The 15,004-nt window shown below is 30.7% G+C and overlaps 2 protein-coding genes across 2 annotated transcripts; one reads left to right on the plus strand and one right to left on the minus strand.

The window, feature by feature from the left end:
* Positions 1 to 1,332: 1,332 nt before the first annotated feature.
* LOC130895045 (signal peptidase complex subunit 3) lies at positions 1,333 to 2,360 on the minus strand. The gene is made up of 4 exons (XM_057802158.1): positions 2,097 to 2,360; positions 1,879 to 2,041; positions 1,595 to 1,698; positions 1,333 to 1,516 (listed from the first exon to the last, which is right to left on the minus strand). The coding sequence occupies exons 1-4, from the start codon at positions 2,237 to 2,239 to the stop codon at positions 1,387 to 1,389; spliced, it is 540 nt and encodes a 179-aa protein (XP_057658141.1). The 5' UTR covers positions 2,240 to 2,360; the 3' UTR covers positions 1,333 to 1,386.
* Positions 2,361 to 3,572: 1,212 nt separating this feature from the next.
* Positions 3,573 to 14,296, plus strand: LOC130895081 (uncharacterized). The gene is made up of 4 exons (XM_057802201.1): positions 3,573 to 3,703; positions 8,408 to 8,581; positions 13,041 to 13,157; positions 14,003 to 14,296. Exons 1-4 carry the CDS (start codon positions 3,649 to 3,651, stop codon positions 14,227 to 14,229), a joined length of 573 nt encoding a protein of 190 aa, XP_057658184.1. The 5' UTR covers positions 3,573 to 3,648; the 3' UTR covers positions 14,230 to 14,296.
* The last annotated feature ends 708 nt before the right edge of the window (positions 14,297 to 15,004 follow it).

The following is a 15,004-nucleotide window of genomic DNA, read 5'->3' on the forward strand; positions in this document are numbered from 1 at the left end:
AACTCAGCTTATTTTTTTTGTATTCGCTCAATATTTTAGCTCATTTATTTACCCCATCTTACTTTTTATTGTTAATCAGCACATAATACAGTTCATAATTAAGAAATCCTATTAATAAAAAAATTATTTATTATTTGAAAAGAATGTAGAACATGATTGCTGATTATCAATCGAAACACAAGAGTCATATTATAATAAAAAAAAATGTCAAATATAACAAAAATGTAACTAATAAAAGGACATGTTGAAACCAAAGTTTCAAATGTGTAATAACTATCATTTAAATATAAAAACTTTAATAAAACACATCCAAAAAGCAATAAGAAAATTAAAGTATGAAGTAGATTGATAATAAGTATATAAAGAATAAAATGAACAGTAAAAACAGGAAGTAAAAATAACGAGAAGATGAGGAAAATCATAACATTCATCTATGAGACGGGGTAGTTTAGAAAAAATGGAATTGTTACTTGCCAGAATGCCAGACCTTACGATTAGTTCATTTTTGAAAATATACTTATTGTATCCATAATACTCCAACAACACTGACATAAATACATGAAAACAAGACTAATAATATTTTATTATTAGTATAAGGAGAAAAATTCAGTATCCAAGAGTCCATGGGGCCTATTCATGACTCGAAGAAACAGAATCATCAGTACACTATGAGAGTTGTCTGACAGAGAACAAAAATAATGCAGATCACACAGGAAATGCCATTCCTCGATTCAAGAAAAGTTATAAACCATTTCTTGATCAGCTTCTCAAAGGATATCAGCATTTGGTAAAGTCAAGTGGGACACAACGGACCTGAAAGCATTTAACTATGAAACACAATATTGCTTATTTGTATTCCCACTCCAGGAGCATTATTTCGAAATTTCAAGATTCTTTATGATTTTAACATCTAACATCCCTACTTAGGGCTTGGTGAAAGCCAGCTAACATCTTTTATCAATGAAAAGTAGGGTTACACTGAGGCGCATATGAAGCCATAGTCCTTTACTCACTCTCTAGCAAGATCTAGTAGCAAATCTAAAAACTATAAACACCTGACAGGCGATGTTTCTTTTGAAGGGTTAATACTCTACCCATTGCAAATATAAAAAGAATTGATTATTGATAGAAATTAAAATTTCTGGAAATATTGGTGATTTTGAACTGAACATCACACACATACAATTACAGTATTTGGTATTTTGAGCATTACATAGGTCACAGATCCATATCCGACTCCAAGAATCAGTCAGTGTGATTGTGTAGTGGTAATCAACAGTGTGGTGATAGAAGTAGCCAATTAACAAATTATTTAAAAATAATCAAAAAACCTTGTTAGCAGAGATGTTTATTAAAAAAATTACACCTATTAATAATAAATAAAATTTAAACCCTAGTAGTCGTATATTCTGAAGGGAATTTGAATGAATAACTTCCACTAGCAAAAACGTTTGGTAAAAGACCGGCATTTGGAATTATGTTCCAGGAGAGGCTTAATGTAATGTTCTTGTTACCCCTGAAAATAAAAAAATAAAATTAAAAGTTTTCAGAAGTAAATATTTACAATGAACATTTAATACATTAAGCTACTTACTTAAGACCGTTTCCATCATCCCAGAAGTAGTATTTGGTATTCATACTTTTAAAATCTAAAACAGCATTCTCTCCTCTCAGAATTATTTTATCCCATAATACAACCTAAAATATTTATTTCCAAAATAAATTAGAACTGATAGAACAATAATTTTATTTAGATTCTAATTAAAACATTAATTTCTATAAATCATACTTCAGTCAATTTATTTACATGAAACTTTCGATATTTTTGGAAGAAAGTCTATTACCATTACTAGAGGAATGTTATTTTTAATGATTTACCTGATTAAGTTCATTACTGGGTGTTTTATATTCAGCTGTGAGGTAGAGGAATAATTGTTTAACGTTCCAGTTAAACAAACCAGTGAGATTAGTTTGTAAATCAAATGTAATGAAACCTAGATCATTTTTTTCTCTACTAGCACTATAATCCGGAACGTTTTTCCTATAAAAACCAACAAATAAAGTAAATGAAATTATATAAATATAATAATACTCACACTACAACTTTAACTGTATTCATTTTAGCATCTGTTACATAGTTGAGGAATACCGTCGAGGCAAAACAGAAAAATGTTAAACATGCCAGAACGCTGAGAGTATAAGCTAATATTGAATTTCCTCTTTGAAGTACCGAGTGCATTTTCTATAACTTTCTAACGTGTAATAAAATTTTAACAGACACGTCAATATGAATTTATTTCAATTTGTACTAATAGTATACATAACCTCAACTCAATTTAGAATTGACAAACTTAATTTGACACGTCAGAAGGTATCACAGATTATTGAGAGAATATATTTTATAGACAGTTCACGTGTATGACTCAAGGTTAAGTTAATTTTATATTTTCTATTTCATGGTGGCAATGTAAATCAAACTGACCAAAATAACGAAAAAATAGGTAATTTTATGCTGACTGACTTTATACTGAGTTTCCATATAAAGTTAATCAATAAATTTGGTGTTGTTTCATTATTATTACGCCGTATTTGTGACTTTTCTATAATTCCAACGACTATAGTGTTTTGAGAATGCTATTGAGTAGATATTGTTTTCATAATCCGAAATCATTAACATGATGCTTTTATTCTTGTATGAAGAAGAAAATACGTACTATTAAAATATTCACACCTTCATCTTAATAATATTACAACTTCCATATTTACATTATTTGCCTTCAGTTCACAAAATTCTTTTCTAAATGTACATTCAATCATACAGCTGTTAATAAAATTTGTCAGTAGCTTATGAGGGATTTGAAATCGTATTTACACGCCTTGATAGCGGTACTTAAGCAAACAATATCGTGTACTATCTAAAATACGTGATCTATGGTAATTATTGATTATTTTATTAGTTCGGTTAATGCTTGGCAGATGGCAGTAGGATTGAAGATGAGTTTCGTTTGTATCTAACGTTACTTTATATACAAATACCTTATTAAATAAAATCGCAAAATTTTATATAAAAGTACTAGTACATTTCGAAAATGACCATGAATACAAAATCATTTAGGAAAAGTAAGTAGTCACGATCAGCGGTATCTTCACGGTGCTTTTGAAACTAAACATGTCAGAATAATTATTCAATTCATAGCAATAGTTTAACTATCTTCCAATAGATGACAGAGAAAGTGTCTTTAAAATAATTTTCTTATTGAATGTAGTTTTTTCTCAAATAACGTATACTGTATTTTAATTTTTAATTAATATGTGCTGTCCCCATTGTATTAAAATCTGCTTGCAATGAAAATCGATTATCTTTTTAATGATTTTAATTATCAAAATCACGTTGATTTTATGGTTATCGGTAATTTATTTTTAATAACTGTCATAAAAATATTCATTCTAATACCGGATGTACCAACAGGTATCAGTTTCTGGTAAAATGAAAATACAAGTAGGACTTAATCATGAGATAAGAGAAAATTATCAACGATTTAGTTTATCTTGCCATCATCATCTTAGAAGATAAGTACATTCGTTAGAATGCAATAGTCTATATCTTTATTTTATGATTATGATAGAGTAGGGTAAGTGAAAAGAAAGATGATATATTTTATGTTTTTTATGATCGTATTTTCATTTGGAACATGTGTTTTTGGTAAGTAATAACTACTATTATAACCAATATAATAGATCCGTTTATAAAAAATTTTATTACGATTCGATTTTGTCTATTCTAAGACATTTGAGGTAATATGCGTCTTAGGTTGTTTATCAAACGAAATATATTATTACATCAAAATTAATAATCAACGTTCTATTATTCATAAAAAATATTGAATTCGCGATATAAAATATATACGACATGGGATGCATTATTGCAAACAATGTTAATCTATATTTTCCAACTTCTTTTATTGACGTCTACGAAATTACTAATTCTCATGCTAACAAATTTGCTTTCAAAGCATTTATTGCTTCTTATGTTGATTTGTTATATTTTTATTTTGCTAGTTAATATTATGGGCATGTTTAAGAATGGATCTTCTTCCGATATCAATTGCAGATTATAAAAACCTTTGCCGACAATTTTGTTTGATCTATCATAGGCGTAGATACCTCATTTTATAAATTTATTAGGTTTATAAATACTTTTAAAAATATGTATACCTTGTGCGAGAAAGTATTCGTTAAAAGGCAATCGAATCATTATAAATTGGACGGCATTATACGCCGTTATTTAGACAGATGCACTTAATTGTAGTCCCACTTGGAAATTAGAAAAAAATTATTATTATACCTCGTTAACTTGCTACAAATGAATATTAAATTATAAAACGTAAATAGACGAGTAAAATGTACGTGCCTGTGAGGGAGTTTGGTTTAAATAGGGTACCAGACGTGAACTGAGCTCTTTTTGTACCACATTCGTTTATTAGAACTTCGGTAGTCTTTTATCTGATTCAAATAATCTTGTCGCCTTCGAACTATCCTTGATTACTCTAAAGAAAGCCATATTTCTGTTTATTTAAAGAAATTTATGAATTAAATCAATCTCACCAAGCTACGCCAATGCTTATCGCAGACTTTCTTCTAGGAATGTTTCGAAGAAATTGTGTTCATACGCCATACAGCTTTGGCCAATAGAAATGCATTTATGTTAACGATTCGACGTTTATATTGGTAAACAGTATAGATGATGAGTCCACATGGACTGACAGTTTGTTAGATGTTTACCGAGTTTTATATGGGGAGTAAACTTTATTTTTCATTTCTCAATTTGATATGAGTGCCGTGCGTATTTACGAAATATTGATTGTTCCTCGCATAACTGTCTTCTGCGATTGATATTGGAAAACTTACCACTTGTTATTACAGTCATAACGCTGTCGCTCTACGTTTCAAGTAATAAAGAGAACGTGTTTACATGCTTAGCAAGCCTCGACAAGTATCCACAAACACAAGCGTGTGAACGGAGTGCTGGGTTTGTGTGAGATTCTCGTCGATTATTCTGGCTAGGTTTTTGAACAAAAAATCAAATTAATCTTACGTCAAGCGCTTGCGACGTTTTGTTAGTGCGTGTAGTGTTGCTCACGAGCACTTGCTGAACAGATGCTTTTCTTTATTCTTTCCTTTGTTTTTGTTTATACATGTCCACGTCAACCCCTTTTACCTGCACAACTTGTGGACGTTTGCAAGGCCTCGGTAAGCATTAATCTCAATCGTCAAAGCGCATAACGCATAAGACTTAAAGTTATGACACAAGTAAGACATTTTTGGAATTCTTTAAAATTGATCAGTTTTTCCATGAAACCTCCTAAATATTGTTAATAAATTCATTAGTATTATTTTTGCACGATCCAAATGGAATTTCAAATACTATATCCCTTTATTTTCACTAGAGAATTATTTGTATAAATGGAACCATTCGCTGCTAATATCCCCAAATACCATAATTTTAGATTTGTTCAAAGCAAAACGTAAAATAGAATATAAACGAACGAAGAATGGAAACAAAACCGAATAATAAGATCCCCCTCGAGTCTTTCCTCACCACATATTTGCATGGAACAGGGTTTCCTCCCACGAGTCAGTCCGATATTGCTTACATTTTCATTTTAGGTTTCAACGGATTGTTTCATTCGTATATATATATGTTATACATTTTTCGGTTCATAATATATTTATTTGTTGAAATGAAATTAGTTGAAATTAGCTTTAATTTGGTTTAATCCCACCGTAGGAGTATTTTAATGAAGGCTCCGCTTAGAAAAACAATTTCATGGAAAGAACGTTGAACATATTATTTAATGAACATATGTCAGCGATTCTGTTGTAATTTTAGCTTCTCCACATAAATTAAATTAATTTTTACAAAAAATATGAAGTACAAATTTCATACATATTAAATAATATATCTGGTTATTTAGTTAAAATAATTTTACGAAGTATTATTTAAACTAAATCTTGTAGATGAAATGTAAATACTGCGAATCGACTAATTTTTAACTTATTGATCTACCAAGCAGGTAGCAACGACTTTGCTAGGGCTATGCGGTTAATTTCTTCTGTTTTTAAGAATAATGAATGTAAGTAATGTAAACTTTGTTGATGGACTGACTCGCACGCACAAATGATTTGGCAGTTTCCTTGTGGGCAAGAGCTGTCGTCGGGGTTTATTCTCGATGTTATCCAGGTGGTAATTCATCAGACAATATCCAGTGAGCATCTTTGTTTAGTGAAAGGCATGTACGGGCCCGGTTAGTGGTATAAAAAAGAAATCTCTTCAAGTAAAAATATATTATAGCTATAATTATAGTATTCAAATGGCATAATTAGCGATATGTATATAGAGAAAGTAGAAAGGAAAGATAATGGGCTTCAACATGGCGTCGAATTTAGAAAATTTTGTAATTTGGGGTTGGTAATACTGGGTGGTTTAATTACTAAACAAGCTCAATACTAGAATGTGCTTTCTATGAAATTCGGGTGAATATTAAGAATAAGATACAAAGAAAGTTACGGTATCGTCATTTCTATCGAAAGTTAGTGGTGTTTTTTCCAATTTTTTGTATCGTACTCTTTCCACCATTCTATTTCTCTATTCCTTCATTTCATTCCACCATTAACCGCATAGTGAAACAAAGATAGCTATACATTAGATCAGAGACTGTTACTTTTTACGGTTGGCACAACTTTTCAATTTAGAGAGTATATGAATCGCGTTGTCTAGCATTATTTTGTCTATGTATACTTTGATAGAATTATTTCGAACAGCTGCATACAAAGAAAAAGTCGCCATAATGATAACCTTCAATATACCAAGGGTATGATCTGTGGGAAGTTATGTCACTAGAAACGTTCTCCAAATTTTCCTACATAAGTGGTTTCTTTTGCATAAAATCAACATTAGTGTTCTTATTTTTCTATGGATTGTTATTGATGTAACCAATATAGTAAAACTATGATAATATATATATAGAATAACTCTCCAATCATTAGTTTTTTAATGCTTATATTAAAATTTTTTTCTTGTTAAATCGTCCTGATTTTAGGTTAGGAAATTTGTTAAAAAAACAAGAAAAGATTGACATTTCGACTTGTTTCGGTCTTAATCAAAATATTTTGACTAATTTTCTATCAAAAGAAAGCTTAAAATCAAGGCATTCCATCAAGAAGAATGTATTAAAAGGTATAAGAACTAAAGCTGAAAAAATTTATTAAAATACGTACTTATTCATTTTTATTTGACAAATCTTCCAGAGGGTGCTCCAACCAAATAATGTGAAACACAATATTGGTAACATTTTGGTAATGGTTTCAGTGGAATACCTCTATAAGATAGTTCATATTTTCAATTACGTTGACGCATAATTGAGGTTCAATGTGGTTAAATTATCTCATCCTCTACCTCTTGAAATATTCTTGGCCTACTAACCTAAGTTTTTTCTCTTAAATATAATCAAAAATAAAAGGCGTCGAAAGACATGATCGTGGCGGTCTTGATATGGAATATGAAATATCATTGCCACTGAATTTCTCGCGCAAAAGAGCCATTGTTTCGTTGACTGTGTGGTAAGTGGCATCATCCCGTTGGAATCACGTATTGTCCATATCTATATTCTCAATTTCTAATTACAAAAAGCCTGTTATGATCTCGTGATAGGGAGACCTCATTTTCGAAAAAGTACGGTCCCCGGTAGTATTTCCAGCCCATAAATCATACCAAACAATCTTGCGGTAATTTTGTTTATTAACAATTAAACTGTTAAGTCACTATTCACTATTGTTTGTTCAGTAAACTATTTGGCGTATAGAACACACTTGAAATGTTCAGTAGGTTCCAGATTTTGTGTCAATTTAACCTCGTGAACGTGTAAATTCAAGTTTTTATTCAAAATTCGCATCGTGAAATTTTTTATTGTTGACTATGACAGTACAACATCAATGTTTCCACCGAACTAAATAGGTCAGTATGCACAAGTGCTTTTATATCACATACAGACCCGGTTTGCTGAAATTCGCGTATAATTCTCCCGATTATGGATACATTTGATCGATTATGCTGACCAAACAATTCTCGAAATGCACAAAATGCATTTTAATTTGATCGTACATTCTTTTAAAAGCCCCCACTAATCTTAACGTACAACTCACTTGTGTATCTTTTCCTGATTGAAATTGATAAAGTTTGAAACAAAGATAAGTTGAATTAAGTTTGAAAAAACACGTTAAGATGTGACTCATAATTAATATCTTGCATTAAGTTGGATCTCTGTTTATAAATATGAAGTAGAATATTATTAGAATTTACGTTAATAAATCTATTAGATTAAACACTGTGTAACTTATTTATTGACAGGAGCAAATAATTCGGACTATCCGGAATTGAATCCAGAATGGACGTATTGTTTGGAAATGACATGGTTCGGACCTGAATACAGTAACGTCACCATGTATAATGGCACTTGTTCTGATTATCTGGACGAAACACGGGCTGAAGGTATACCCTGTGCTGCCCCAATTGTAATTTCATGTGAGTTATCGATTATATAGGGTGTTATAACTAGGCTTCAAAATTGTACTATTCAAATAAAAAAACGAATTCAGTGTGCGAAAACCAGTTGTCACCATAAGATATTTTTTCACCGTTTCGTTTTGGAATTTGAGAAAAAGTGAAAATTTGTTATAAAATAAACTACCACGAATATTCTCAATTTCTCGTCTTTTTAAAGAATTTGTTTTAAAAAATGGATACATTTTGAATAAAAAGGAAAAAAAAATACTTTTGAACCGCTGCGAATTAGTTGCGTCCCGCGATCAATCGGACCTGTAAAGGTGTAAAGTACTAAAGTCTATTTATCTAAAAAAATAGTAAACCATGGAAGGATACTTTTTTGGTGGGCCAGTGTATTATAAGCTCTGTACACGCGAAGGATTTGATAGATACTTGAAGAAGATACTCCCGAAATATATTTGCCTTTTTGGAAATAACGTAATTAACAGTCTTGCATTTAATTTTTATAAATATTCACAATCATTTGTTTTCCGCTAGCGTTGAAATAAAGCTTTTCAGCTCTCTTCTTAGGTGGAGTATAGCTGTCAACAATTTCATGTACGGAAACTACACCTGATCTAGCAGCTTCTGCAGCGATGCAGCTCTCGCCACTCCCACGCGGCTTTTTATTTGTGGTGTATTATAGTGCCACTGATTTGGACCAATAACAATGCCGTGCTGCGTTTCGCCCGGGATATTCACGTGCTAATCATTGTTTTGGTTTACTATTTTTCTTCGATAACTGGCTTTTAGTTGTAACTGGATTGACAATGGTCTTATTTACAGGCTAAGCTTAGCTTAGGTTAGGTCATAAGATTTCAACCGATTACTTCAAATTTATCGCCATCTATTGTACTTATACCAACATTAAAAGAGGTGTTATCATTAAAAGAAAATGGTTAACCATAATTCAATCTTTAGATATCGATAATCCTGGGAAGTATAATTAGTTTACAGAACTATTTAGTACTAAATTTCTTTGAAGGTATTCGGGATGTAATTCATATACGACCCTCACAGTAACCCTGATTGAAATAGCCTAGAAAATATATTTCAACAACAACATTAGAAGTAAAAAATATAATGAAAGGGAAAGAAGAATTTTGTAAAAACATATTGCTTACTGATAAATCTACGCTTTCGATAGATAAAATATAATCAATCCACTGGTATCTGTAAAATAAACAATGACGCATACTTGTACTGATTTAACCTGTAAAAAATTAGTGTTTGAGCGAGAATTATAGAGATTAGGTACATCGTAGGTATATTTCATATTTCGGATTAATGAAAATTAACCGGAAAATAAATATTTACATCAAAAGCTCGATCCAACATAATTAAAATCAAATAATTCTTACTTCAAATTACATTAAGCAGATTTGGTTAGAGCAAGATGGTTGACCTGATCTCAATGAATTGGCAGGTTCAAAGAGACTTAGCAGGTCTCCAGATGATGCTTTTCTTTGGGGTAATTTAAAACAGAATATGTATAAATAAATATAAATATGTATGAATTCTAACAAAAATTTTGGGAGATACGCACTGTAAACGTTCATATATCTGTAATATCCCCATATCTCATGTTATTATTGTCCAATTTCATCAAGCAGCTCTTTCAACCGTGTACGCGCTATGTCAGATGAATATGGATTTACTGAATACGTGAGAGTAAATCTTCAGATATTGTATTAGATCGCAATTGTTTGAAATTTAGTTATTTAGAATAACTATAAACAAAGTGTATTTGAGAGAATGGTGGTAAAATTTGATTAATGAAGTTGAAAATTGACAATTTGTAAGGACTGATAAGAATATAAAAGTCAAAATCCAATTTTGAAACCACTGCAAGCTTTGATTTAATAAGATTGAACCATTCAGAAGTTTTATTACAATAGGTAATTTTATAAATGAAAGAAATTTTCTAGTTACAAGACTTATGAGTTTACATTTTTTCCAGTTACTCTTTTTGTTTAAGAAAACTACTTGTAGGAAGAAGTACGAGACGTTTTTACAAAACGGAATGATTTTTGTTCAGTAGAATCCGAAATCAAAATTAGCTTGATGATTTGGAAATAAGTAATTTGTTTTTAAGTATAAACAGAGATTTTTTCGTAAATTTACTTTTAAATGAAAATATGTACATTAATCCACATTTTAAAATAATTTCTAATACTGCCTTTGTTTTGACAACAGATCCATTAAGGTCGTTTAAACATTTAGTTATAATACTTGTGGCACAAATGTTTCCTCAAATGAAGTAACTTGATAGTCACTGGATGTTTCATCGGGGTTAATATATATGATATATTATCCAATATGTACATTATTTTTTGATATATGTTTGCTTATAATAAACACAAATGTGAACTAATCTCCAGTAAAAACACGTTGCATCATCTTTGTATTTTGTGGACATTGTGCATGTCCTACATGTCGACAGAACGTGTATTGTCAACCTCTAATCAGTATTATCTGATCTGAATTGTTAAGTTCTATTCAATTGTTCTGAATTGGGCGATTTTGGGGGAAAATAGTATTGTCAATAGTGGGAGGACTACTAATTTTGTGGTAAATATGAGCTAAACTCATTAAATACATCATTCATTGGGAAAGATATGTAAGAAAATGCAGAAATTGTGCTGTTTTTCTTACTTCAGACTAGAATTTCAATTCACAAACATTTACTTTCTGCGAGGCTGGGTTATTATTTATATTTCTGTCCGAATTAATCATAAACCTGTGTCAAGGGTGTCAAGGAATCTACAAATAATTCATTTCAACTTTATTTTATATTGCTCAATTTTAGTTTAAACCCCAAACGTCGGTTTAGACTACAGATATCGTTTTTTTCACGTTTTATAGATGGCGTTAATTGACAAGTGGTAGTTTAAACTTTAGTTTAATATTGAACGGAACTTTTTGAAATTGTTAACAATTTTACGATAAAATGATTAAAAATTTGCACTTTATATTTGATGAACTCGAAGATGATGATGAATAAATTATTAACATTATCGACGCACCGAGAAATTATTTGTTCAAGAGTGAATATTTAAATTTTTAAAATTTGTTGTAGTTACATCCAATTCCCTTGCCAATTCCTCCCAATTTTTTTCCTTTTCCTTCCCAGTTACGTATTACTTTTATTTTGGATTCTACTGTTCCTTTGTATTTTTTCACAACGTTAACCAAAAGTATATCTTATAGAAATTGCACCATTCTTTTTGTTTTTTGTTCATTTTTGCGTATAAAACTCTCTTAAACAATTTAATTTAGAACAAATATCGGAAAAATTTTGATTATGTTGGTGACAACTGGCAGAAATATATCTGTTTAACTATGATCTGTAAAATAGGGCAATCTTGTTTCTTCTTAGTTTAAACTAGAGTTAAATCATAGCTTAAACTTCAGTTTAATCTTCAGTTTTACACTAGTTTGTAAAATTTACTTTAAAATATGAGATTTTGTGATAAGGGGTGGTTTTTACCTCTAACAAGTAAAAAGCATACTTCAACAAAGGGTAGATGGTGTACGGACGGATCAAAACGGCAGGTGGACCTGGAATAGGAGTGTACGGGCCTAGAACCAAAAACTCTGAAAACATGGGCAGCACACCAAGCATTCATGGAGATCATCATCTTGTCCTATAGCCAAGCAGCTATTAGAGCTCCAAACTCCAATATCATAAAATCCAAAATCGTTTGGGATTGCCTAGAAAAAACAAACCGGAACGAAGGGAAATGAAATAGATGTGAATCTCGCTTAAGCGGGGATAGACAAGCCCTTCATGGAACCCGAATCCTTCTGTGGTATCAGCTACAGAACAATGGAAAAAGCACTGGAAAAGAAGGTAGATAGGAGGAAAACTAATTATTGGGACAACCTACAAGGGCTAAAACTGGCAAATACTCTTCTGGGAAACTATAACCAGACTAGATCTGCTGATTGTATCATTCTAAGTAAGAACTATCTACGAATTCTAACAGGAGTTCTATCGGGGCACTGTTACCTTAACAAACACCTGAAGACGCTAGATCTAGCGGATAATATAGCGTACAGGTTATGTTGGGCAGGGGACAAAATCTCTATCCCCATTCTCTCGAAGTGTAAAACTGCTGTAAACACTGTGTTCTCTAGTATCGCAGCAAGAAAGTGGGACACAATAGATCCTTTGGGTCGAAGTGTTTACGAGTCCCCAAATGTATATATTTTCATGAAAGTGATTTACCGTTGGTCAGTGGATGATTATAAATAAATTAATTTACAATTTAAATATGAAAATCTAAAATATTTAGCAGAAAAGTAATTTTTTAGTTTCGTAGTATTGGAGAAGCAATTATTAGTTTCCCAAATAATCATATTATGAGAGCCATTTGTCCATAGTTATTTGGAATGTATATTAATAAAATATATTAAGAAAGCTTTACCTTTGTAGATGATGGAACTTTGCCTAATATGGATTACCTTTGGGATAAATATAAAGAAAGCATTTTGTGTAAAAGAAGTATAAGTCAAAGATGTATCAAGTATACATATTATTATAATAATATAAGTGAGTATAAACTTACAAATGCGGGTTTATGTTATTATTACTTTGGAACATACGAAAATTGAAAATAAAACGACAAATTTTATTGAAAATAGGGGAGTACAAAGTCAAACACTAAAACTGTTTGGAATTCTTTCAAAGCCAGCAACTATTTTATTCAATTCCTCATTTTTTGGTACTGCTAGCAGTGCTTGTCATAAGAATCCAAAGTGAGTGAGAGGAGGTTGTTTTCTTTGCATCCGGACGTTATCGATTGATTTTCGAAACAATTTATTATGCCCCATGGCTGTGAACAAGAAACAAACCGAAATCAATATCAACATCAAAATAATTTACTTATTTTTATATATACTTGACTAGTAACAATTAAATTCGACAAAAAAATACTTTATGAAATACCAAATTTTGCTAAAAATGTATTAAAAACCGAAAAATAACTCAAATTTATAAAAAAACTTGATTATAACAAACCAGCAAAAAATAAATGAATGTTATTCATTTCTACTAAATTTAACTTTTGGTCCTTCGAGCCGGATTTACCTTCTCTCTGTTTTCGTAATATTTGAATTACAAATCAGAATGTCCACTAAGTGGAAATCAGAATAAATACTTACAACGCGAGTGGAGCTTCATTATTTTTTTTACATAATTTATAATAATAAATCTGAGATGTTTATCATGAGTTCTATGTTAAATTACGCCATTTACATTGTAAGGCTGTCCTCTCCAAAAGCCGGAAATAAACTTTATTTGTTTGAAAATTTAGATAAAAAAAATGATTTTTTTGGGCTTAATTGGAAGATATTAAAAATAGTGGATAATGTTTGTTAATATTTTTACTTTTTTAGTTGCTAATATTACCTACATGTGCGCAAAAGTTCAGCACGACTCTGGTGGAATACTGGATAGTGGGTGTTATAAACAGAAATTGACAGAAGGATATGAAACTGAAATATGCGTGTGTAAATCTACGAATGGGATACATTGGCCTTGTAATGTTGCATATAACATTAACGCTCTTAATATTTTGATATTAATAATGTTATCTGGTTTATTACATAGTTTATTTAGTTAATAAATTGAGTGTGAAGTCATTTTGAACGATACAAAAACCTTGATATTAATACATAGTTGTGAAAATATAGGCGGTCTATTTTATTACACAATTACCCTTTTTCTTATTGATACAGAGAAGCGAGAGGTAACTGTATTATGAATTAAATTCAATTTATAGAGGGTGGCACATGAATAATATCGGTCTCCAATGTTCACTGTATTAAATAATCATTGAGAATGGAAGCCTTAATATTCGAAGTAGATATAGCCCATCGTATTTTACGCTTTTAACCTAGCAAGCTCTTTGACACCATGGTAAAATCATTTTTAGATGCAAAACATTGTCGCATTAAATTTTCGACTTCTTTGGATTTAATTTTCACATATGAAAAACTATATTACTTATGAGACACCCTTTATAATATAATGTTTACTAACTCGAACATTGCAGGTATTAATAAACAAATTTAAGGTAATACCAAACAGAAATATGAAAAATTAACATAATCATATATAAATATTAAGAAAAATTACAAATAAAATCTTTTGGTGACCTTATACGAGGGTTGCTACATAAATTTTAAGATAGACCAATAGAAACAAATATCTACAATAGAAGCATTTTTTCTTTCCGATTGAGGTACCAAACATATGATTTGAACGCATCAAACGCTTCTCCAGGTGTAGAAAAACGTTGACCTCGCGATTTATTTTTAATCTGTTGAAACGAAAAGACATAATTAAGTGCCAAATAAGGATTGTACGGCGAATGACCCATCAATTCGATGTTTTGA

Source organism: Diorhabda carinulata, chromosome 6, assembly GCF_026250575.1.
Source record: "Diorhabda carinulata isolate Delta chromosome 6, icDioCari1.1, whole genome shotgun sequence".
NCBI classification, from domain to species: domain Eukaryota; kingdom Metazoa; phylum Arthropoda; class Insecta; order Coleoptera; family Chrysomelidae; genus Diorhabda; species Diorhabda carinulata.